Consider the following 27062-nt stretch of genomic DNA (forward strand, 5'->3'; position numbering starts at 1 on the left):
CACCCGGAGGAAACCCACGCAGACACAGGGAGAACACACCACACTTCTCACAGACAGTCACCCGGAGGACACCCACGCAGACACAGGGAGAACACACACCTCTCCACACAGACAGTCACGCGGAGGAAACCCACGCAGACACAGGGAGAACACACCACACTCCTCACAGACAGTCACCCGGAGGAAACCCATGCAGACACAGGGAGAACACACCACACTCCTCACAGACAGTCACCTGGAGGAAACCCACGCAGACACAGGGAGAACACACACCTCTCCACACAGACAGTCACGCGGAGGAAACCCACGCAGACACAGGGAGAACACACCACACTCCTCACAGACAGTCACCCGGAGGAAACCCATGCAGACACAGGGAGAACACACCACACTCCTCACAGACAGTCACCTGGAGGAAACCCACGCAGACACAGGGAGAACACACCACACTCCTCACAGACAGTCACCCGGAGCAGGATTGAACCCACAACCTACAGGTCCCTGGAGCTGTGTGACTGCGACACTAACCTGCTGCGCCACCATCAATGATATTCTATATTGTTTTCCATAGTTTAGTTTTTACATTGCTATATTCATCTCTAAATCTATGTTATTAAATAATGCATACAGCTGGCTAGCAGTAATTCTGCATCAATGTGTATTTTATAATCTGTGTTATGACAGTAAAGTTTCATTCAAAAAATGCTATCCCTGGTATGGTATTTCCTGTGTATGTAAAGATTTAGCCCATCTGTGTGTATAATAGTGCTGCGCTACTTAACTACAGTAGTTCTCTGGAAGATTTGTGCTTTAATATTATTTCAATTAAATACTTAACATCCATATGCATTCATAAGCCACCCTCAACTCCTCCCCAAAGAGTTCACCTCCCAGGTCCAGGCTTTACGGGCGTGGTCTGTACTAGCAAATTCAATATAAGAAGTAATATGTCATGTGTAAAGGCCTTGGTGGTTTTTATTTGCTGAGCAACTGAAAACACTACATGTGCCAGGCACTTTCAATATTAAGCTGTGGGGTATGGCCATGTTGGCCCCATGCTGAGAGGCTAGCTTCACTGTTTCCTGTCTAACTTCACTGTTTGACAGTGCTGCCATTTTATAGACCAAACCAATGCTGCGTGCTGTAATGTACCGTGAGGAAACTTGTCATTAATCTGCTTACTTTTGTATTTTTCTGTGTCAGTGTGAATGGAGCTGAAGTTGGCTTCTTTTTCAGCCTTTGGTTTTGATTTAAAAGTGCAGCAGTTTCATTCTGGCTCAGTGCAGTGCAGTTTAACATTTGCTGCACTGGTTAAGAAGGAACTGAAGTCAAATATGAAGCTGTAATTTAAACTTTAGCAGAAGTGATAATATGATGAACACAGTCACATAGAGAACCCTGATGCTCCTCTCAGTTCACTGCATCATTCAGCATTATTACACTAAAGTACATTTCACCTTCCCTTTAGTTCCTCCTCAGAGCTGTATCAGTCATTTAGTGAATTAGAACAGCGCAGTGCAGCGTGAGGACTCATGCGTGCACACAAACACACATATGCAAAGCGATGTCGCCAAACTCCACCTGTCTACAAACACCCACACATGCATTTCCAAGAAATTGATGCAAAAAAGATAGTTTCAACATCAACTGCTACAGCTTTATAACTGCACTGTGCCCATTTCAGCTTCACGTATAACACACTCTGAAGTGTGAAGACTAACACAGCACTGTGTGATTTTGCATGCACACAGATAACTCCATGAGATTATATTTATACTCCATACAACGCTTTTCTATGCACCATAGTAATCTGGTTACTAGAAAGGAACTGCACCTTGAAACTTGGTTAGCAACTGACCAATAAACGCTGCACGTCATAAGCAATTTTCTAATAAACATAGCATACTTTTACTGGTCTTTTATAATAGATCTTCTACTACAGAGTTCTCATTAGAAGTTTCAGAGACACTGGAGAAAGGGACAAAGCCCATATTGGCTGGCTGTGATCTTCAGGCCTCACTGCATTTCTGTGGTGGAGAACCATTGACTGTGTGGACAGTCCATTGCTGCATTCACAAATATAAGTTAAAAATCTATCATGCAACAAACAAACCACACCTAAACAGGACCCCAAAAACAGCACCTCCTTCTCTGGTCATGAGTTCATTTAAGATGTACTGAGTGGAAAGTGGAAAAAGCACATTTAGAAGAGACTGCCTTGTTATAAGCACACAGCTCAAAAGCCAGTATTCATAATGATAATGGGGGTCCATTAGTGCACATGACATGTGTGAATTGCACATCTATGAAGGGACTGTTAATGCTGAATGATATAAACAGGAATTGAAGCAATTTTGTGAAACAAGCTCAAATATTAAAAAAACAACAACAATAAACTCTTTCATTTTCAACATTTAAAATGTAAATGGGACATAATTAAATACAGTTAACACAATTAAATGATTTGCACATTTATCAAGGGTGGGGGGAACTCCATCACAGGTTTAATTATACCGGAATCATTCCACATGTGTAGAATGCAGAAAAAGAGTCAGGTTTGCTCTACGTGGGTCAACGGACCGTTTTTATGCACTTTTTTGATTACTTTGAATCTTTGACCAATCTCCCTCTTTATGAATATGTACAATTTATATTTACAGGGGGTCCTTGATATACGACGTTGATCCGTTCCTAAGTCGTGTCGTAAACCAATTTTTGGTGTAAGTCGGAACATACGTACATACTGTACGTAAATAACATACTGTAAGCACTTATCCTCCTCGGGCCCGAGCCTCTGCCGCGCACATCACACACGAAGTTCACGTTACGACGTTTACGACGCAAAACCACTTAAGTCGAAACAAGGCTTTATACAGTAAATGGGAGATGTGTCGTAACCACGGAACATCGTAACTCGGGACTGACGTAACCCGAGGACCTCCTGTGTATCTACTCATTGTGTAATGGGTGGGTGTTTGTTAGTGGGCTGTGTTTACTGCATTGTATTATTTTGAAAAATCTATAATAAAGCATTAAAATTGAAAAGAGCAGAAGCCAACAAATGAAATTCTGAGGTAAAAAATTTCACAAAAACAGAAACACTGTGTGAAGCAGAACTGAGAAATGATTTTGGATTTAAAGGCACATACTTACATTGGAATGATACAGATGTTTAATTATTCAGTCAGATTTTTCAGTTTTTCACTTCGTTTTGTCTTAAATTTTGGGTTCAGTTTTGCCTAAGATTACTCATTTATGTACATCACTAGTGTTTGTTTGTGTATATTTACTTCATATTTAATTGTCGCCAGTTTCCTTGGGAGAACTGGGTCTATGTCAAATTAAATATTTAATGAAGTTTGTATTAAAATCTTTGTGATAACACAGCAGACACATAAACATCTTCCTGAGTGTGTAGAGTCTGCCCTTTCCATTTCATTTTACCTTAAGATAAAGCATGACTCACGTTCAGAGTTATAAGGCTATGAAAAGGGGTTGAGATGCACGAGACACGTCATGTACTTCTCTTCATCTTCATTGTGGGTATTACGAAGTGGGTATTACTGTAGGGTTTGATTTCCTGAATAACCACACAAGGCTACACCAGGCTACGGTTTCCTACGAGTGGTTATTAAGCAAAACATTTGACATTACATTTACCTGTCACTGTAAAATGATCATTTATTTATTCATTGGTTCATTTTCTGTAACCCTGTCATGAATGTTAATATTAACTAGGGGTGAGACTTAAATTAATTAAGATGAATTAATTTAGATTAATTTATTATGGGGAAAATAACTAAATAAAAAATTTAACGCATTTTAATCGCACTTTGCAGCATGGAAAGTTTCTCAGTCCATGAGTTCCAGGCATAACGACGCACAATGTGATGAACATGATGGAGATGACGGAAGAGACAATGCTGGTGGATGGGGAATTTAAATACAAGAAACTTCCAGATGGAAGTACAAACAAAAATGTTATTTGCACTTTATGCAGGAAGGAGTTTGCTTATCACAGGAGCACTTCCACCGTTCGTTACCACCTCAACGCAAAACACGCTGGGGCTAGCGCGCAGGTCAGTAATGTTAACAGTACAGTGATCCCTTGTTTTTCGCAGGGGATGCGTTCCAAGGCCACCTGCGAAAAACGAATTTCTGCGAAGTAGAGAAAAGATATTTTTTTAATCAGTATATTTAACGAGTATTTTGACTTTTAAAACCCTCCCTGTTACTGTTAACAACCCACACTTTGCATTAAACAGTCATTCTATAATGTTTTTCAGCTGGAACTACATGTGTAGGGTGACCAGACGTCCTCTTTTACCCGGACATGTCCTCTTTTTTAGACTTAAAAAAATGTCCGGGCGGAATTTCACAAACGTCCGGGATTATGTTTTTCTAGAGCTTACATAGAACTTCGAGAAGTTTCGTTCACAAACTAGTCCCGCCCTCCCCTACTCCGATTGGTTCGCTTGAGTGAGAAGGGGGCGTGGTGAAGTAGTCTAAAATCTTCTGATTGGACGGTCTGACTGTAGTTCTACCGTTATTGGTCGATAACCTTCTCTGCTAAACATGCTACGGCAGCGAGGGGCGAGACCCCCGTCCCCCGAGACGCGTCCTCTTTTTCACCATCTCAGATCTGGTCACCCTATACATGTGATATCCTTCCAGTTTCTTTAACAGAGTAATTCCTAAGCTGTGATTTAGCGTAAGTAAATTTCACTGAGATGTGGACATGAACAACACATGTACTGTACGTAAGAAATACTTGTAAATGCTATATTTTGTCACCTACAGGCCTAGTTTAATACGTGTAAATAATAAAAAAGCCCTCTTGAAAAAACCCGCGAAGTAGCGAATCATCGAAAATGAACCGTGAAGTAGCGAGGGATTACTGTAACGCAAACAGTGTCGCCAGTCAACACTCAAACACATGTCGGGGTTCACATTTAGAAACAAAATGTCAAAGTTTACGTCAGACAAATTGACCAATTCACTGGTAGTAGACTGGTGGGAAAATAAACAAGATTTTGAATTTAAGCTTATGTTCGTTGATTCATTCATCAACCAAACTTCAATCAATATTTCTCATTTTAAACATTGAAATGTGATTAAAATGTGATTAATTTCAATTAATTAATTACAAAGCTTCTAATAATTTGATTATTTTTTAATCAAGTCCCACCACAAATATTAACATATGATTCAATATGGATTAGCCTCTTGTGTTAAAAGTAGTCTCACAGTTTTCATACACAAACTCCACAATTGCTGTGGTTGGAAATGTGTGAGACATCCCCTTATCTTCGACCACACACAAACCGCAGTCTCTGACACTTCTGTCCAATTTCCTGTTTTTCATCACCTTCTGGGGACCCACCACAGCGGGTGAAAGACTGGATTCAGTACAGACACATGCACACCGCCCTGTCACACACACACACAAAAAAAACACATTCATACAGCTGCATTTAACCAGGAACCGAAGAACTAGCAGGAACAGGGAAAAATGCACAATGCACAGATAATACATCACAGTGTATAAGAGTAGGTCTCCTCAGTTCATTAAGTTTCTCAATTTTTTCTCATTCTAGGTATCAGCTCTGAACGTGGATTTTGGCACTGTGTATCGTGAATAAATGTTTTTATTTATTATTCCACAACAGCTCTGCACTTTTTGTGGCACGGTGGAGCAGCAGGTAGTGTTACAGTCACACAGCTCCAGGGACCTGGAGGTTGCGGGTTCGATTCCCGCTGTCTGTGAGGAGTTCTCCCCGTGTCCACGTGGGTTGCCTCTGGGTTTTCCGGTTTTCTCCTATGGTCCAAAAACATGCATTGGTAGGTGGATTGGCAACTCAAATGTGTCTATAGGTGTGAGTGTATGAGTACATGTGCGAGTGTGTGTTGCTCTGTGAAGGACTGGCGCCCCCTCCAGGGTGTGTTCCTGCCTTGCGCCCAGTGATTCCGGGTAGGCTCCGAACTCACAGCAACCCTGAACTGGACACACGATTACTGAAAATGAATGAATGAGCTCTGCACTTTGAAGTGGGTATTTCTAGATGTGGTCGAGTGTGATTGTGTCTTTGCAGAAGTGATGTGTGGTCTCTTGATGAAAACCCCCCACTTCTAGGTCTACTTACCAGCAGTGCTTATGGGTCACCTAAAGCTTCTGCTGTTGTCTTTCTGGGGTATTTCTGTAAATATCTCTATAATTACCGGTGTGTCAGTCACAAACCAAGACCACAAAAACAAAGTATAACCTTGGACATACTTCAGAAAGTAGTAAACACAGTAACCACTGCTGCATCGTATTACATAACCTAAAACTCTAATACACAAGGAGAAAGCCATATATCACTAACAATCTGAGCACAATCTCATCTCAGACTTGAGATTTCAGCTTGTTTTTGGGGAAAAGGGGATGTCAGCTTCTCTTTGATAAAGACAATATGAACCTTCTTTACTTTGATCAGTGGTAAGTGCCAAAGCCAACATCTGTCATGGTTTGAAGGTGTATCATTGCCCAGAGCCATTGTGGCTTTCACATGTATGACGGTACCAGTGATGTGGAGGAAAGAACTGTAAAAGGATTCCAAATGCAAAAAATGCAACAATAAGTATCCTCTGTTCCCAAATGTTTTAAAAGTGTAAACTAATTTCGGTCCCATTGTTGGGGTGTGTTGCAGGCATCAAATTCAAAATGTATTTAAAAGCACAAAATACAATCAAATTTGCCAATGATAACATTTGAAACAATTTCTTTATACATTTATCAGTTAAACAAATCTATGGGAATTTGCAAATCCCCTGCGCCTAGGGAGCAATGGGTTACAGTAAGGTACTTTGCTCAGGAGCACATTAGCCATGGATTGAGGGAGGAGACAGTGCTGTTCCTTCACTCCTCCTCATCCCCAATTTCTAGCCTGGCATTGGGATAGAATCTATGACTTTAAGCCTACTACTCAAAATTTTAAGCTAATGCTGCTACCAGTAATAAACTTTCACTGAAGTAAATTCGAATTATAAATGTCTACAATGCAGTTGAATAAGCTTTTATTGTTACAGCAATTATACAATACAATACAAACCCCATTTCCAAAAAAAGTTGAGATGCTATGTAAAATGTAAATAAATTTGTCACGCCCTTGTCCTGTCGTGTCTATTTTCCCAGCCATATTCCTCCTCCTCGTCAGTGTCCTAGTCAGTGTCATTTGTAACCCTGCCCCCTCATTATCTGTTTCAGGTGTCCCTTGTCTGTATGGTGTATTTAAGTTCCCTTGTCTCTCTTCCTTGTGTTGGACATTCCACCTTCGTTTGGTGCTCTTTGGGCTGTCTGTCTCTCATACCCTCCAAGTCAGTCTTTGTATCTCTCTTGTCTCATGTCTGTCTGTGTCCAAGTTTAGTCTGTTTAGCTTTCTTTGTCTGTTTAGTTCTCCCTGTCCAGGTGTCTATTTAGCTCTGTCAAAGATTAGTCTGTTTAGCTTTCTCTGTTTAGTTCCTTCTGTCTAGGTTTAGTCTGTGTAAGCTCTCTCTGTTTACTTCTATCTGTCTAGGTTTGTCAGTCCAGTTCCCTCTCTCTGTCCAAGTCTCTCAGTCCAGGTCTTTCTTGGGCTAAGTATTCTGTCTTTGTTTTGTATCTTTTGGTGTAATAAGTCACTGTTATAGCGAGTGCGTCTGCCTCCGTCAGTTCACTCAGTCCTGACAAAAATATAGTTCTGTGATATGCAGATCATTCAAACCCTGTGTTTAATTGAATAGAATACAAAGACAACGTTTCAGATTTTGAAAGTTGGAAACTGTTTTTTTTTTTTTAAATAGATAGATAGAATTCAGAAATTACCCTTCTTAACTAACTTACAAAGAACCTGGAGATTTTACCATCTAAATTACAGAAAATTATTAGAAGATCCAGGGGAATCTCTATATACAAGGGACAAGATAAAAAAAAAAATACTGGCTGTCTGTGGTTACAGTTTTAGTGTTTTGGTAAAAGACGAGGCTGTTTTGGGAGATAGGTGTTTTTGATTGGACAGCGACGATGTTACACATAAGGCCAAGTCACAGAAACATTTAAAATGAGTTTGCTGCTGTAACCCTTGATAGGTACAGATATAGAACTACACATTATTTTAATTCCGTTTCCTTTTCCTGTATTAGAGAAGAAAATGTTTAGCCTGCTTTCCCTGTACCGTCAACCTCAAAGCCACCGGTGGTTGGCACTGCTCTATTTCATGTCATTAAAGGGGGAACCACAAACCTCAGATGTTCAGTTATTCTGGCACTGATCAGCAGGGTTTTGGATTTTGAAATATGTGACTTCTTCTAGACCAAATCTGGAGAGTCGATCTCATTGCAGTAAAATGTGCCTAGATGTACTGTTGCAAAAGTGGTTTGCGTCAAAGCTAAAGCCAATAAGGCGACTCAAATGATCATTCATTCATTGTCTGTAAGCGCTCATCCAGTTCAGGGTCGCGGTGGGTCCGGAGCCTACCCGGAATCACTGGGCGCAATGCGGGACCTGGAGGGGGCGCCAGTCCTTCACAGGGCAACACACACTCACATATGGACACTTCTGTCTCACCAATCTACCTATGTGTGTTTTTGGACCATGAGAGGAAAGCGGAGCACCTGGAGGAAACCCACGCGGACACGGGGAGAACACACCACACTCCTCACAGACAGTCACCCGGAGGAAACCCATGCGGACACAGGGAGAACACACCACACTCCTCACAGACAGTCACCCGGGGGAAACCCACGCGGACGCAGGGAGAACACACCACACTCCTCACAGACAGTCACCCGGGGGAAACCCACGCGGACGCAGGGAGAACACACCACACTCCTCACAGACAGTCACCCGGAGGAAACCCACACAGACACAGGGAGAACACACCACACTCCTCACAGACAGTCACCCGGGGGAAACCCACGCGGACGCAGGGAGAACACACCACACTCCTCACAGACAGTCACCCGGAAAGGGACTTGAACCCACGACCCCTTTAGCTGTGTGACTGCAACACTACCTGCTGCGCCACCGTGCCACAAAAAAGGTGCTGAAGAGAATGCTGCAGGTTCGGTGTGAAGAATCTATGGCTGTGATATCAATCCGTCAATCAATCAACCTTAATTTTCACTCTGAAACACATTGAGAGAAACCCCAATTTACAATGTAGCTAAACATTACAAACTTTCAATAAAGGGATTGAAAAAAATTAAGAAAAAAATGTAAATTAATTTTAATATGGGAACTTAAAGGAGCGATCTATAATACTGACACCAAGCGTCTAATATTGGAACTATAATACAGTTTCAAAACAGTAGAAAGAGCTATCTGCCTCCCCCACTCCCCCTCCTCCTCAGACGTGAAGCTCGAGCAGGTTGCCAGTTTGAGGAAAACTGAAGGAACAAGCAAGAAACAAGTTTAAGAACTTTGGACCGAAATAACCAAGTCAAACGTGCCAAAATCAACATATTTACACAGAAAAGTGTTCATCATTTCACTAAAACATTTACCTACGCAAGAAAAAAAGACAAAAAAGTGAATGAGCGGCCGCCATTTCCCTGCATTTACAAGCCGTTACTCTCCAAATCCACCTTAAATATCTAAATACCTATCGATTTTCCCTTCCATCATAAACGTCGTTTAGGAGGCAGAACTTTGCTTCTTACACACAATATTCCCAGTAAACATTTAGCCGTTGATTCAACGTTGAAATAACGTAATGACTGCCGTCTAATCAACGTTCTCTTAAGGTTGAAAATGAAAGTTGAAAAGACCGTCAAACACAGACATTTAAAAGACGACAATTAGACGTATTTTGGACGTCCATTGATGTTATTAATTGGTGCCGAAATAAATTGTATAAAACGCATTTTGGACGTCCACTGACGTTATCGATTGGTCACCACTTAACTAACTTATTAAGATGGATTTTGGACGTCCATTGACGTTTAAAATATGTCCTCGACGGACAGACTACTTTTAGACTTATTTTGAACGTCCAGGGACGTTCCTTGTTTACTGGGTTTACAGTCAAACATTACGTTCCACCTTATGTGTCATTTTACGAGTCTAATTGGACAGCTTCCTGAATTCTCTGTTCCACCTTAAGAGCTGAAGATAGCGTTATAGCTTTTGAACGTTTTTACAGCAACTGTTATTTAAGTTTATCCGTTTAAATCACGCAAACCAATTGTTGTAATGTCACTAAACATTGACCTACTTAAGAGAAAGGCAAAAAATGGAAAAAGCCCCCTCCGTGTTCCCTGCATTTACAAGAATTTACTGTCTACACCACCTTAAAATTTTAGACTAGACAAGGCTGGCGTTATTTTCCTTTCAACCATAGATGTCATTTTAGGAGGCAGATACTTGCTTCTTGAACTTAAATTTCGTATTCAAGCATCTAGCCTCCCTCTGGTGGAACATTCTGAACACTGCATTGATCACAAGGAAATGTATGTTTTCTACAATTAAATGCCTTAAATGTATTTGCTCTTCGTTAAACATGGACATTCCCAGTAAACATTTAGCCGTTGATTCAACGTTGAAATAACGTAATGACTGCCGTCTAATCAACGTTCTCTTAAGGTTGAAAATGAAAGTTGAAAAGACGTCCAAACACAGACATTGAAAAGACGACTATTAGACGTTTTCTGGACGTCCATTGACGTTAATAATTGGTCCCGAAATAAATTACTTGTATAAAACGCGTTTTGGACGTCCACTAACGTTATCGATTGGTCACCACTTAACTAACTTATTAAGATGGATTTTGGACGTCCATTGACGTTTAAAATATGCCCTTGACGGACAGACTACTTTTAGACCTATTTTGAACGTCCAGGGACGTTCCTTGTTTACTGGGTTGTTAAATGCCCTCCTTTTTAAGGTTTTTTCCTTCTCCTGTAAAGTTACTGTTTTGAAAATACATGTTCTTCATTGGACAGCGACAATCATTGGTGTAGGAACCACAGGGGACAGATTCTCCTCCTCAGACAGTCTGGGTTATAAAGTTAGTTTTTACCAGCTCTGGGCTCGAGGTCAGTAACGAGAGCACAACAAATAACAATGACGGCTAATTACAGTTCAAAGCGGATTGTATATAACGTCTTGTTAGTGTAACACAAGGATCTGAGAGTTAGTGAATGTTAATATTGGCTGTGTTCAGGGTGTGAGAAAGCACTCTGCACATGCAGAAAGTAAATGTTAGTCTCTGGCTGTGTCCCTGCACCCTGCTGCACTTATACCAACCCTTAACAGAGCTGTCTGTAGTGTAGTATGCAAAGTGTGTTGTTTGGGACACCGCCTCACTGTCTAACGTTAATTTTAATCAAATGCTGTATTTTACTGCCTTATCTACATAGGAATCATCTTATAGCTAGGTAATATTTTGGGCTTTGACTCAGCAAATATCCCCCCCCCCCAAATATCAAACTCACTCCTACGCCCTTGGCGACAATATTATGAATATGTTCTTCACAGGAAACACCTTGCGTCAATTTGGTTGTGCTGTTAAATCACCAGGCAGAGTGCTCTGAAGTTGTGGAGAGTTGATTTCAGTGCTGTTCTAATGAGGGTTGATGATGACAGTTAGTGTTAGACCTAATTATTTAAGAGTGAGCTGGCTGCCCTTATAAGGAGTTGTGGGTGTGGCTGTTTGGTGTTCATTTCTTCTTTCTCCAACACATTAAACTGGGCTTAAAAACATACACAACTCATATTTTTTTCTTTAATGAAAAGTAGAAATGTAGAAAACAAAACATGTATCTTTACAGTCTTCAAAACACACACCCCATTCTAAGGATGGAATAGCCCAAGATCACTATTTATACCACACACATACACACACACACACACACACACACACACACACACACACACACACACCACCACCACCAAAGGAAATAATTTCCTCCTGAAAAAAATAACTCCAACAATTTTTTCAAAATCCCAGAAACCCCTGGGCAAGCTGGACAGTGGACCCAGGGCTGGACAGTGTTCTGGTGGACAGTGGACCCAGGGCTGGACAGTGTTCTGGTGGATAGTGGACACAGGGCTGGAGAGTATTGTGGTGGACAGTGGACACAGGGCTGGAGAGTGTTCTGGTGGACAGTGGACCCAGGGCTGGACAGTGGACACAGTTCTGGTGGATGGTGGACATAGTTCTGGACAATGATTTGTTGGACAGTGGACCCATGGCTGGACAGTGGACATAGTTCTGGATGGTGGACAGTGGGGCCAGAAGGAGGGAACTGTGGTGTTCCTGTTTAAAAAACTGTGATCACGTAGCCGTCCCTGACCCTTGGTTAATAACAGAAAGATCTGAAGGATGTTGGGGACAGACCCAAGAGACGAGACACTGACAGTTAGACCTGTGTTATGTTGTTAATGATTATTGTCTCACTGAATCCTCCAGGGACTCTCCCTCGGCATCGACCTCCTCAGCGTCTCGTAGCTCGGTGGATATGTGGATCTCAATCGTACTGGACTCTGAACCTAACAAAACACAACACAGGGCCGTGAAATGTGCAGCACGGGAAGACAGAGCTCCACCCGCAGACAGACAGAGCTCCACCCGCAGACAGACAGAGCTCCACCCACAGACAGACAGAGCCCCACCCGCAGACAGACAGAGCTCCACCCGCAGACAGACAGAGCTCCACCCGCAGACAGACAGAGCTCCACCCACAGACAGACAGAGCCCCACCCACAGACAGACAGAGCTCCACCCGCAGACAGACAGAGCTCCACCCGCAGACAGACAGAGCTCCACCCGCAGACAGACAGAGCTCCACCCGCAGACAGACAGAGCTCCACCCGCAGACAGACAGAGCTCCACCCACAGACAGACAGAGCTCCACCCACAGACAGTCAGAGCTCCACCCACAGACAGTCAGAGCCCCACCCACAGACAGACAGAGCTCCACCCGCAGACAGACAGAGCTCCACCCACAGACAGAGCTCCACCCACAGACAGACAGCTCCACCCACAGACAGACAGAGCTCCACCCACAGACAGACAGAGCTCCACCCACAGACGGTCAGAGCTCCACCCACAGACAGTCAGAGCCCCACCCACAGACAGACAGAGCCCCACCCACAGACAGACAGAGCCCCACCCACAGACAGACAGAGCCCCACCCACAGACAGTCAGAGCTCCACCCACAGACAGACAGAGCTCCACCCACAGACAGACAGAGCGTTGAGTACATAAACAGAATTGAGTCAGATCTGTTTCTCACCAATTTTTTTCCCTGAGGGAATTTCACATAATGTTCTCAGAATTATAAATTCATTAAAAAGTCAAAATACAATTAATTTCAGATTCTCCTGTGAAATGTAAATAAATAAATAAATAAAATATAAACAATAATTAATAAATTCCTGCCTTGTGCCCAATGATTCTGGGTAGGCTCTGGACCCACTGTAACCCAGAACTAGACCAGCGGTTACAGACAACGAATGAGTGAATGAATAATAATTAATAATTCATAATATTTGTATTCAATACTGTCCTTTAAAAGCAGAGTCCATTCATTTATTAATTCAAAGGTTTATGGAAACTGCAATGCCTACATTATCTTTATCGTTTATGCAGCAGTTCCTAGGCTTCTACGGCATCACAGTTAGTTGTTGAAATAAACCAAGCAGTTGCTATTCTGCTCCATGTGGTTACTAGAGTGTTTCTAACCTGTTGCTATGGTATCTTAGGTAGGTCTATGGTGTCCCAGGTAGGTCTCGTGTCCCATGTGGTTGCTAGAGTGTTTCTAACCTGTTTCTATGGTATCCCAGATGATTCTATGGTGTCCCAGTTGGTTGCTAGAGTTTTCACCAGCCCGTGTAGATGTGTGAGCCATAAGTAGCTGTCCGGGGGTCGTTACCTTCGGACAGGACGCTGACTGCGTCGTGGGGAGCTTGGTAACCGTTGCCGGGGAGTTTTTTGGCCTCCTGGACGTGACTCTGGTATAGCAGGGTGGATGCTGCTGTAGCGTTGTAGCCACCGGCTGCTAGCAGTGACGTGGAGGCGGAGTCCCATGCTAATGAACGTCGCCGACGTGGTACACGCAGATCCACGTCCAAACCCGTCCACCCGTGGAATGCCAGTGTGTTCAGAAACGCCTGCATCGGGTTCAGGATTCCCTTCAGAAATAAACAAACAAATAAACAATAGGGTCAAAAGTGCTCCCCAGACAGCGAGCGTATATCGGTCCACTGGCCTAAACAGGCTGGCACACCACTGACTGTAGACCACTGCTGGTCCACCATCGGATTACTGTCCTGTACAGGATAATAATCTAATATAATAATCTAATTTATAATCTCCTCAAACAGATTCTACATTCACAGAGACTTTTATTCTGGAAAATAAACTAATACAAATATTACCAACAACTCTGAGAGATATAATAATGAGTATAAGCCTGATATTAAATGATTAAATGCTGAAAATGTTGACGCTGTCAACTCTGTGACTGTGGCGTACCATGATGAACCACGTGATGAGGGCCACGTTGCGGATGTTTTTCAGTTCTGTCGCTTTAATATCACTTTGCATCTCCAGATAAAATAACAGACTCTCGTTGATCAGGTTCGGAAGCCAGCTGAAGAGAGAGAGAGAGAGAGAGAGAGAGAGAGATAGAGAGAGAGAGAGAAAGAGAGAGAGATAGAGAGAGAGAGAGAGAGAGAGAGAGAGAGAGAGAGAGAGAGAGAGAGAGAGAGAGAGAGACTCAGTAGTCATATTAGTAATATAGCAGCACCTCGCTGCAGGGTGTGTGTGTGATTTTATAAATATTCTATCACAGAGATGATAAAGACATCTGACCAGATGAAGAAGACAAGGAGGATCTTGAAGAAACGGATCTTGATCTCAGTTCCAAGGCGGCGCTCGTTCTCAGTGTAAATCCCCTGCCTTCCCTTCAGCAGCGATGTCACTGTAGAGAACAACAGTAATCACATGTTGGTAATCCATGGAGAATCTGTCCGAACAAATCCGAGAGCTACAGAAGAGTTTTGTGTTCTGGAATCTGCATCTGGATACTGACTCCGTTCTGATGAAAACCAGAAAGGTCTGAATGGAAGCAGCAGTCCTCAGAGGCAAATCTGTCTCAGCCACAGAAGCTCCGCCCACAAGTTGACAGAGAGTCTGATACTTTCAATGCCTTAAGTTGGCCTTACTGTCAGGATTCTGCCAGTATTGCTGCATTCTGATTGGCTCCCTGCCTCCTTCTACATGTCATGCCAAAATAGCAGATTTGGGATTGGTCTTTTGTGTGTCAGTTACATTTCTCTTCCAGGTGTAGCAGGCGGTTATTGATATGTGGTGAAAGGTACCAGACCCTCCATAGAGACTGGAAATAGTTCAGGTGTACAAATAGGTGCAAAGGTGTACATGTGTGTGGTACAGGTGTATGGTACAGGTGTGTGATGCAGGTGTGTGATGCAGGTGTGTAGTACAGGTGTGTGATGCAGGTGTGTGGTACATGTGTGCGATGCAGGTGTGTGGTACAGGTGTGTGATGCAGGTGTGTGATGCAGGTGTGTGGTGCAGGTGTGTGATACATGTATGTGATGCAGGTGTGTAGTACAGGTGTGTGATGCAGGTGTGTGGTACAGGTGTGTGATGCAGGTGTGTGATGCAGGTGTGTGGTGCAGGTGTGTGATACATGTATGTGATGCAGGTGTGTAGTACAGGTGTGTGATGCAGGTGTGTGCTACAGGTGTGTGATGCAAGTGTTTGGTACAGGTATGTGATACAGGTTTGTGATACAAGTTTGTGGTACAGGTGTGTGATGAAGGTGTGTGATGCAATTGTGTGGTGCAGGTGTGTGGTACATGTGTGCGATGCAGGTGTGTGGTACAGGTGTGTGATGCAGGTGTGTGGTGCAGGTGTGTGATACATGTATGTGATGCAGGTGTGTAGTACAGGTGTGTGATGCAGGTGTGTGCTACAGGTGTGTGATGCAAGTGTTTGGTACAGGTGTGTGATACAGGTTTGTGATACAAGTTTGTGGTACAGGTGTGTGATGAAGGTGTGTGGTACAGGTGTGTGATGCAATTGTGTGGTACAGGTGTATGATGCAGGTTTGTGGTACAGGTGTGTGATACAGGTTTGTGATACAAGTTTGTGGTACAGGTGTGTGATGAAGGTGTGTGGTACAGGTGTGTGATGCAATTGTGTGGTACAGGTGTGTGATGCAGGTTTGTGGTACAGGTGTGTGATGCAGGTGTGTGCTACAGGTGTGTGAAGTAGGCGTGTGATGTAGGTGTGTGGTACAGGTGTGTGATGCAGGTGTGTGATACAGGTTTGCAGTAAATCACCTGCTGTTACAGTGCGGCTGAAGAGGATGGGGTTTACCAGCAGCACCAGTAGCAGAGGAGCGTAGGTGGTGACGTAGTGAGGAATTGCGTGTTGAAGACCATTCTCACAACTGGGGAAAAAGAACTAGTTGTTATAGTTTAGCTAGCACACATAGCATGTAAATCTAGTATCTGTCCACCAGGGGGTAACGCAGCACTGGGTTTTTTTTTTGTTTGTTTTATTATTATTAAGACGAGAACCTGGAAAAATGTGTGAGTTAATTATACCTAGAACATTGCAGAGAGACACCATCAGCCTAGGGAACACAGTTCGACTGTTCCACAACGGGGCTGGGGTGTTACACCCCTCTAGCAGATTGTTGGCATTTGGCAGGGTGACGTTAGACTGATGTCCAGTTAATCAGAGTAATCTACATGCATAGATATGATGAGTGTCTGAAAACGTTTGTACATGTGCTAGTGAAGAGAGTCTCAGCGTCGTGGTGAGTTTTTAAGGTGGCCTTGCAGAATAAGTGTTTGTACCTGGAGATGGAGGGGTAGTAGAGCATCGCCACACCTTCCACACAGAGCAGCACAGCCAGACCCCAGGTGATCATGTGATATAGCACAATGGTGCTTCAGCCAATCACAGTCCAAAAACAAAGAGAGAGACCAATCAGCTTTCAGCAGAGAAATAAAAAAGGGCCCTATTGAACACATCATGTGTTCATTCCATAGTGGGAGTCAGCTGTGGGTGTGGCTGTATGGCCATAGAAGGAGCTGTGGGTGTGGCTGTATGGCCATATGAGGAGGACACACTGTACACACCTCTCGACTCCACACTGGACAGTGGCTTTACTCTGGGCAGGATTCCCAGAGTCACATGATGTCACAGCATGTTAGCTTGTTAGCATGTAGCATTATCTGTGTACACCCACAGCTTCTTTTCAGGGCATTGCACCAAACTTTACAGACCCCAAACCTGCATTTCCACAACGTAACTTTACACAGGTGTACAATTAAATGTTGAATTAAAGTCATAACAATGCTTTACAGAGAGCAGAATTGTTATTGTTATTGCAATATAATTATTATTCTTTTATTATTATTATTACTACTGATAAATACTCATGTGCAGACCTGATTCCTGCAGAGCGTTTGACCACTAAAAAAACATCCACTGCGTAACAGAACATCCACCAGAACGAGGCACTGAAGAACAGCTGGATCCACATCTGGAAGAGATCATTAAACAATTATTGATCTCAGCACAAACATTGTAGGTATACACAGGAATACACAAGGAATACACAAGATATATACAGGAATACACAGGTGCACAGGAGTACACAAGGAACACACAGGGATACACAAAGAATTCACAGGAATACACAGGAGTACACAAGGGATACACCGGAATACACAAGGAATACTTAGGAATACAAAGGGATACATGGGGAATACACAGGGATACACGGGGAATACAGAAGGAATACACAGGAGTACACAAGGAATACACGGATAAACAGGGATACACAAAGAATTCACAGGAATACACAGAAGTACACAAGGGATACACAGGAATACACAAGGAATACTTAGGAATACACAGGGATACACGGGGAATACACAGGGATACACATGATCAGAGCAGTGCACTAAAAGATGTTGGAATATTTTGTAATGTGTAAATATTAAATGTTTCTGTTGCTGCGTAAGACACTCAGCGGCACTGCACTGAAATAATAACACCCCCTTACAATGACCCCCCAATCCACCCCAGTGTGATGGTGCGTGCGTGTGTGTGTGTGTGTACATACAGCACTGCCTACACAGAAGACCTCAGGCCAGATGTCACTGCTGTTTGCTGTGGAGATTTCTCCAATGAAACTGGGGATACCGAGCCATACAGACGATCTGACAATGATCCCTACACACACACACACACACACACCAGAGATACCAAACACAGAAACACAGTGACATAAAACTGAAGCTAGAGTGTAAGTCAGAGTTCAGAACTGAGGAGAGTTTTACCTGCGCAGCCGAGAATGTCACAGATGCTGATGATGAAGAGGATCCTGGAGGAAGAGGCGGGTTTGGGGAGAGGGAACTGACCCAGGCGCCGATAGCTGCGGCGTTTCGGAAGGATCTGGAGCACTGAAAATATCAGGCTGACCGCTGCGCTTCCAATACACAGTGAGCCAAAAAACACAGGCTGGAAACTCACAATGAAGTCGGTAGCAGCATCTCGGTTCGGACAGCACCAGGTCTCCAGCCTCGGAGACGCCATCCTCTCAGAAAACAGCAGGGAAATGGAGGGATAAAGCTCTCAGAGGGGTATTCATTCATTTAGAGTGGTCACACACACTCACACACACACACACTCATCACGGGTTCACCATCATGTGCTTCTCTTTAATCCCCCGCAGGAACAACCAGATCATCAGAAACACTCCAAAAATGCAGCCCTACTCCCCACCCCACACACACACACACACACTGTTAATGCTCTGCTTTACTACACTAACACTCTTCTCACACTCTCCTAATACTCTCCTAACCCTTCCCTCACACTCTCCTAACGCTCCCCTAACACTCTTTCCACACTCTCCTAACCCTCCCATAACATTCTCCTAACACTCCCCTAACACTCCTCCAACGCTCCCTTAACACTCCCCTAACACTCTTCCCACATTCTCCTAACGCTCCTCTAAGACTCCCCTAACACTCTTCCCACATTCTCCTAACGCTCCTCTAAGACTCCCCTAACACTCTTCCCACATTCTCCTAATGCTCCCTTAACACTCCCCTAACACTCTTCCCACATTCTCCTAACGCTCCTCTAAGACTCCCCTAACACTCTTCCCACATTCTCCTAACGCTCCTCTAAGACTCCCCTAACACTCTTCCCACATTCTCCTAACACTCCTCTAACACTCCCTTAACACTCCCCTAACACTCTTCCCACATTCTCCTAACGCTCCTCTAAGACTCCCCTAACACTCTTCCCACATTCTCCTAACGCTCCTCTAAGACTCCCCTAACACTCTTCCCACATTCTCCTAACGCTCCTCTAAGACTCCCCTAACACTCTTCCCACATTCTCCTAACGCTCCTCTAACACTACCCTAACACTCTTCCCACATTCTCCTAACGCTCCTCTAACGCTCCCTTAACACTCCCCTAACACTCTTCCCACATTCTCCTAACGCTCCTCTAAGACTCCCCTAACACTCTTCCCACATTCTCCTAACACTCCTCTAAGACTCCCCTAACACTCTTCCCACATTCTCCTAACGCTCCTCTAAGACTCCCCTAACACTCTTCCCACATTCTCCTAACGCTCCTCTAAGACTCCCCTAACACTCTTCCCACATTCTCCTAATGCTCCTCTAAGACTCCCCTAACACTCTTCCCACATTCTCCTAACACTCCTCTAACGCTCCCTTAACACTCCCCTAACACTCTTCCCACATTCTCCTAACGCTCCTCTAAGACTCCCCTAACACTCTTCCCACATTCTCCTAATGCTCCTCTAAGACTCCCCTAACACTCTTCCCACATTCTCCTAACACTCCTCTAACACTCCCTTAACACTCCCCTAACACTCTTCCCACATTCTCATAACGCTCCTCTAAGACTCCCCTAACACTCTTCCCACATTCTCCTAACACTCCTCTAACGCTCCCTTAACACTCCCCTAATACTCTTCCCACATTCTCCTAACACTCCTCTAACACTCCCCTAACACTCTTCCCATATTCTCCTAACACTCCTCTAACACTCCCCTAACACTCTTCCCACATTCTCCTAACACTCCTCTAACACTCCTCTAACACTCTTCCCACATTCTCCTAACACTCCTCTAACACTCCTCTAACACTCTTCCCACATTCTCCTAACGCTCCCTTAACACTCCCCTAACACTCTTCCCACATTCTCATAACGCTCCTCTAAGACTCCCCTAATACTCTTCCCACATTCTCCTAACGCTCCTCTAACACTCCCCTAACACTCTTCCCACATTCTCCTAACGCTCCTCTAACACTCCTCTAACACTCTTCCCACATTCTCTTAACACTCCTCTAACACTCCTCTAACACTCTTCCCACATTCTCCTAATGCTCCCTTAACACTCCCCTAACACTCTTCCCACATTCTCCTAACGCTCCTCTAACACTCCCCTAACACTCTTCCCACATTCTCCTAACGCTCCTCTAACACTCCTCTAACACTCTTCCCACATTCTCTTAACACTCCTCTAACACTCCTCTAACACTCTTCCCACATTCTCCTAACGCTCCCTTAACACTCCCCTAACACTCTTCCCACATTCTCATGACACTCCTCTAAGACTCCCCTAATACTCTTCCCACATTCTCCTAACGCTCCTCTAACACTCCCCTAACACTCTTCCCACATTCTCCTAACGCTCCTCTAACACTCCTCTAACACTCTTCCCACATTCTCTTAACACTCCTCTAACACTCTTCCCACATTCTCTTAACACTCCTCTAACACTCTTCCCACATTCTCTTAACACTCCTCTAACACTTCTCTAACACTCTTCCCACATTCTCCTAACGCTCCTCTAACACTCCTCTAACACTCTTCCCACATTCTCTTAACACTCCTCTATCGCTCCCTTAACGCTCCCCTACTCTCCTCCAGTGTTTTTTTTAACAGTTAATGCTCTTCTACAGCCCCATTAACTTTCCTCTGATGTCCCCACTTTTTTCTAATGTCCCCATATGTTGACATGTGAGTTTTGAACAGGTTCTAACATTAGACCAGGTCATGAATAACGTGTGTGTGAAACACTGCTGCTCTTGTTACACACCAGACCCTTCAGCACTGACTGTGTTCAGTCGGAGCAGTCAGTGAAGAACATGCCGGAACGTGACGGAAGATTAGCAGGGCTGACACACCTGGACGAGTTCCTGGGTATTTCACACATGGTTTAAGCCTGGATTATTTTAGACTGAATTAGCATTCCTGGTAGTCTGGGTTTGGGCTTAACACCGGCCACAAAACCATGTCAAAGGCCTTGACCTCGATGTGCAGTCTTTATGTGTAAACAGGAGGAGTTCGTTCCCTTCCAGGGAAAACAATGCACTAAATGTAGGGAAATGGCTGTGAGGATCTGATGGCATTCCAGAGGAAGTGGATGAAGTTCCTTCACACCAGAGAACACAGTTCCACTGCTCCACAGCCCAGTGCTGGGGGTCTGTACCCCTCTGGTTGACTACAGGCATTGGGCACAGCAACTTTAGACTTTAGTGTTCAGCTCCAGAGCCTCACAGAAAGGAACTGAGTTAAATATCGGGGCATTGTTTTGCTTCCTACAGGTCACATCCTGAACCTGTCTGACTAGTGTGTGTGTGTGTGTGTGTGAGAGAGAGAGAGAGAGAGGGAGAGAGAGAGAGAGAGAGAGAGAGAGAGAAAGAGAGAGAGAGAGATAGGCGGGACAAAAAATATCTCAGCCAAAGAGAGTGTACGAAATAAAGGAAGAGGAAGAAAGACAACAAGAAGGCAGAGAGACGGAGAGAGAGAGAGCCAAAGACAAAGAGAGAGAGACTGAAAGAGAGAGAGAGAGAGTGTGGGATCAAAAGTGAGTGATCGAGAGAGAGAAACAGAGAGATGGCGGCGGATGGACAGAGTGTTGTGTTCTTCTCCAATTCTCTAATGACCGGTGAGAGGTTGTCAGTTTAAAGTTTGTTTACAGACTGCGTTCCTCAGATTTAACAATAACTACACAAAGAGGAGCCAAAACATTAAACCCACATGCTTACCCATGAGCCTCAAGCAGCGCTGTCCCTGAGGCCGGTTTCTAGGGGTCCGTTGTAGTTGAGGGTCTGCTCAGAGGGTCAGACCTGCTGCTGTTTGATCTTCTCTCTGAACCCTGCTGTTGTTGTGTTGAAAGGTGAGGAGGCCGACTGGGCCCCGATTCACGACGCTGCGTTCAACGGACGACTCCTGGCCCTGCGCAGCATCCTCCAGCAGGTAAGGGGTTAATTAAAAACTTATTTAACTTCTGTTCTAAAGCCTCTTTTTCATTCGCCACTTTCTTTAGAGTTAAAGATTCTCTGCTGGATAAAGTTTAACGGCCATCAGCCGTGGACACTGTCCTCTGACCTGAACGTTAAAGCTTCACCAAAACACCGCTCCAGTGTTCCTCTGCTCTGTAGCGCAGGGTGTTAAACCTGTTATATATAAACTAGTGGGTTACACCTGTCTGGGGGACTCTTGGCATTGGGCATGGTGATGTGTTTTTCGGACACTGTCTGTATTTCTGTGCTCAGGGTGTTAGTGCGAATCTGAGCACTCTGGATGGAGTGACCCCTCTCCACGCCGCCTGCCAACACGGACACGCTGCCTGTGCCCGGCTGCTGATTGAACACGGAGCCAATGTGAGTATGGGTCCCCCTGGAGGACAAACCTAGCGCTTGCAGACTACATCTATACATTGCAGAGAGAGTCTCTATGCCTCCGCATGAGTCTCTGTGGCATTGTTTGTGTCTATGCTGCGGTGAGGGTCTCTACACTGCGGTGAGGGTATCTATGTTGCAGCCAGGGTCTCTACACTGCGGTGAGGGTATCTATGTTGCGGCGAGGGTCTCTACACTGCAGCAAGGGTCTCTATGATGCGGCAAGGGTCTCTATGATGCGGCAAGGGTCTCTATGATGTGGCAAGGGTCTCTACACTGCAGTGAGGGTCTCTATGATGCGGCAAGGGTCTCTACACCGCAGTGAGTGTCTCTATGATGCCGCAAGGGTCTCTACACCGCGGTGAAGGTCTCTACAATGCAGTGAGGGTCGCTACACTGTGGTGAGGGTCTCTATGTTGCGGCGAGGGTCTCTACAATGCAGTGAGGGTCTCTATGTTGCGGCGAGGGTCGCTACACTGCGGTGAGGGTCTCTACACAGCAGTGAGGGTCTCTACACAGCAGTGAGGGTCTCTATGTTGCGGCGAGGGTCGCTACACTGCGGTGAGGGTCTCTACACTGCAGTGAGGGTCTCTACACTGCGGTGAGGGTCTCTACACTGCGGCGAGGGTCTCTACACTGCGGCGAGGGTCTCTACACTGCGGCGAGGGTCTCTACACTGCAGTGAGGGTCTCTACACTGCGGTGAGGGTCTCTACACTGCGGCGAGGGTCTCTACACTGCGGCGAGGGTCTCTACACTGCGGTGAGGGTCTCTACACTGCGGCGAGGGTCTCTATGTTGCAGCGAGGGTCGCTACACTGCAGTGAGGGTCTCTATGTTGTGGCAAGGGTCTCTACAATGCAGTGAGGGTCGCTACACTGTGGTGAGGGTCTCTACACTGCGGTGAGGGTCTCTATGTTGCAGCGAGGGTCGCTACACTGCGGTGAGGGTCTCTACACTGCAGGGAGGGTCTCTTTGTTGAGGCAAGGTTCTCTACACTGCTGTGAGGGTCTCTACACTGCGGCGAGGGTCTCTACACTGCGGTGAGCGTCTGTACACTGTGGTGAGAGTCTATACACTGCGGTGAGGGTCTCTATGTTGCAGCGAGGGTCTCTACACTGTGTTGAGGGTCTCTATGTTGCGGCGAGGGTCTCTACACTGCGGTGAGCGTCTGTACACTGTGGTGAGAGTCTATACACTGCGGTGAGGGTCTCTATGTTGCAGCGAGGGTCTCTACACTGCGTTGAGAGCCTCCATGTTGCGGCGAGAGTCTCTACACTGCGGTGAGGGTCTCTACACTGCAGTGAGGGTCTCTATGTTGCGGTGAGGGTCTCTACACTGCGGTGAAGGTCTCTATGTTGCAGCGAGGGTCTCTATGTTGTGGTATGAGTCTTTACACAGCGTTGAGGGTCTCTATACTGTGGCAATGGTCTCTAAGCTGTAGTGAGGGTCTCTACACTGCGGCAAGGGTCTCTAGGCTGTTGTATGAGTCTTTACACAGCGTTGAGGGTCTCTATACTGTGGCAAGGGTCTCTAGGCTGCAGTGAGGGTATCTACACTGTGGTGTGAGTCTCTACGCTGTGGTGAGGGTCTCTACGCTGTGGTGAGGGTCTCTATGCTGTGGTGTGAGTCTCTACGCTGTGGTGAGAGTCTCTATGCTGTGACGTGAGTCTCTACCCTCTACCCTGCCCTGAGAATGTGGCAGGTGTAATGTTGTAAGCTAATGTTTCTATGATTTTCTGCAGGTGAACTCCTCCACACTGGGGGGCAGTACTCCTTTATTACTGTCCCGCAGTCAAGAACATGTGAACTGTGTTAACCTCTTACTTGACCATGGAGCCCAGCCGCAGAGCTAACAGAAGAGAACTGCAGTGAAAAGAACCACAACAAATAACACTAACACAGAAGTGAGGAGAACCGCCACTAGATAATTCCTCGCTTGCAGAAATAGCTAACTCTCTCACAAACATACTCCCAAGATTCAAATTCACGCTTCCAGATTGTCACACTGCTCTCTCAGTTTATTCAGCAGTTTATTCAGCAGCAGAGAGAAAGACGCATAGCCCTTTCCCACCAAAGTAGAACCAGTTCTGTTCCTGTTTGTGTTTTTTTTTTTTTTTTTGAGTTTTTATTTTCCACCGACAAAATCAGGTTCCATAACAAGAAAGGTTAGTTCCCAGCTGGGACCAAAGAACAGTGGGTTCCTCAGCAGGAACCGTGGTGGCGTCTGTGGGTGAGTGGAGATAAGAAGCTCCAGAAAGAGCTCAGAGCATTATGGCGCAGTGGAGCTGGATCGGTCATCAACACAGTGTTACATCGTCCTCCATGGGGTTCTGGGTAAAGGCCAGAGAACCAGACGAGTCTGTGGAGGTATTCCTTCTGAAAAGGGGAAATGATCCGTATCTGCTTTCTCCAGAACCACAGTCACTTGTCTGTGAGGTGACTGTTCTGATCGGTTCTTACTCTTCTCCACTATTCTGGAGCTAAGCAGATGGCTCTGGAACCCACAGCGTGAAACACTCAGAATGTAACAGACAGAACTCCGCATCATTTCCACATGTGTGTCATATCTCCCTCTAATCTGACTGCGCTGTAAACTCTAGATAAACCATGACTCTGTCCTGACTCTATCCCTTTATCTCTGGTTCTGGAGGCGATTCAGACACAGCCCCACAGCACCGCCCCCTGCAGGTGACGTGGCGGGTGGTGGGTTGTTGGATAGAACCAAGTCTCTAAGGATCCTGACCTGAGCCAGAGTTTATTTGGTGGAAAAGGGCTAAAAGAGAAATGCTGTAAAAAGCTGATCTAAGAAACAAATCTTTAACACATTAACTCTTAATAAATTGCATTATTTTAAGGTTTAGGGCACATGCTCAGGTTTAGTTTAGTGTTAGTGGCTAGGGTTAGGGAGTAGGGAAGTGGTTCACAACAATGGCCCAGTGTCCAGACCTTTACGGGTAAAAATTTCAACCCGGTCCCCAAACACTGTAACAGAGTCTGAGCTGAAACCTGTAACAGAAAAAAATAAAGTAAACTCAAAATTTACCTGAATTTAAATGATTTGTACTTTGTTTTTATTTACATTTACATTCAGCACACATTTCTAAGAACAGTTGTTGGTACAGTTTCTCCTTCAGTGCTAACACATTCAGGTGAGTACTGCCCTCTAGTGTACAGTCATGTTCCATTAAAAACCCAGGCAGGGCTCTGTGTGAACGTCTGCGTGACGCCTGCAACAGCACAGACGTTTACGCGGATATTTGCATAAAGTATAACACACCTCTGCACTTTAGCGAGAGTGTGGAATGGGACAGAGAGGAATCGGAAGGCTCCCCTTTAAACGGGCTCTGATTATTCTCTCCTTGATGATGCCATGTGCATGACGTCATAACTCAAACCTCGACCTGTGGGTTCTTCTGTCAACAGCAGCTTTGCTTCTGGAAAAACCTGAACCTGCCGAACACATTTATAGTGTAGAGACATCACATTTAACCCTAACATCGTTCTTAAGGTGGAATATCTAATTTTTCACTGTTCTACAACACACAGTATTTTATTCCCTTTCCACCAGCGCCTCGATTATCTACAGAGAGATGATGGAGGACCACAAACACCTCGACTCAGTGTGTCCCTCAACTCCCTCTCCACCAAGACTGGGTTTAAACACCACCTTCTTCTCCAAACTACAGTCAGACACCAGCTGAGTGTCCCCCACCGTTTATTGTCTTCACTTTCTGTGAAGGGCTTCCATTCACCTCCACTGTCCACTGATGAGTCCAGACTTTTGTGTAGAACCCGAATCTGCTCATCATTGTGTTTTCAGCTCACCCAGAGGATCATGGTGGATTTTCCTTCAAAGCAGTGACTGAAATGACACAGGCCACTGTATCGGAAACCCCTCCACAGAGAATTTAACTCATTTAAAGGCTAAGCACTAGCTCTATGAAAGTGTCAAACAAATAAATACAGTGGAATTTGAGTTCCTAACTTGTGTTTATTGATAGTCAGAAAACATGTTATTTCTTACTAATTCAAGGAATAAGGTTTAAAAGACCGTTGGTTCCCCCCCCCCCCAACGGTGTTGGGAAACTCTAATAGGCGTCTTGCCTGTGACGTAGATGGTGGACAACAACTCTAGAAGCTGCACTTAATTTAATGTAAAATGACGAAAAGGTGTGTTGTTTTTGGCTGCAATCATTCAATGTACAGTGGGACATCTGTGAACAAATGGCCCAAAGATCCCAAAATATCCAGAAAATGGACTAAATTTGTCCACTTTAAACGGACACTTTGGAAAGGACCATCCGCTCACTCCGTTATCTGT

General features: G+C 44.8%; 2 protein-coding genes across 3 annotated transcripts; one reads left to right on the forward strand and one right to left on the reverse strand.

The window, feature by feature from the left end:
• Window positions 1-12349: 12349 nt before the first annotated feature.
• gpr143 (G protein-coupled receptor 143) lies at window positions 12350-18661 on the reverse strand. Of its 2 annotated transcripts, none has more exons than XM_066641198.1 (9): window positions 18347-18661; window positions 18130-18239; window positions 17450-17544; window positions 16853-16945; window positions 16331-16440; window positions 14836-14944; window positions 14497-14614; window positions 13895-14153; window positions 12350-12508 (listed from the first exon to the last, which is right to left on the reverse strand). In XM_066641198.1, the coding sequence occupies exons 1-9, from the start codon at window positions 18600-18602 to the stop codon at window positions 12405-12407; spliced, it is 1254 nt and encodes a 417-aa protein (XP_066497295.1). In that variant the 5' UTR covers window positions 18603-18661; the 3' UTR covers window positions 12350-12404. The 2 variants fall into 2 exon arrangements, 1 of the variants encoding a protein (XP_066497295.1); XR_010795083.1 differs by having other exon boundaries at window positions 12417-12508; window positions 13786-14153.
• Window positions 18662-21849: 3188 nt separating this feature from the next.
• LOC136664056 (ankyrin repeat and SOCS box protein 9-like) lies at window positions 21850-25778 on the forward strand. The gene is made up of 4 exons (XM_066641088.1): window positions 21850-22004; window positions 22236-22315; window positions 22615-22722; window positions 24484-25778. Exons 1-4 carry the CDS (start codon window positions 21953-21955, stop codon window positions 24592-24594), a joined length of 351 nt encoding a protein of 116 aa, XP_066497185.1. The 5' UTR covers window positions 21850-21952; the 3' UTR covers window positions 24595-25778.
• Window positions 25779-27062: the final 1284 nt, after the last annotated feature.

The sequence above is a fragment of the Hoplias malabaricus genome, chromosome 12, assembly GCF_029633855.1.
Source record: "Hoplias malabaricus isolate fHopMal1 chromosome 12, fHopMal1.hap1, whole genome shotgun sequence".
NCBI classification, from domain to species: Eukaryota; Metazoa; Chordata; class Actinopteri; order Characiformes; family Erythrinidae; genus Hoplias; species Hoplias malabaricus.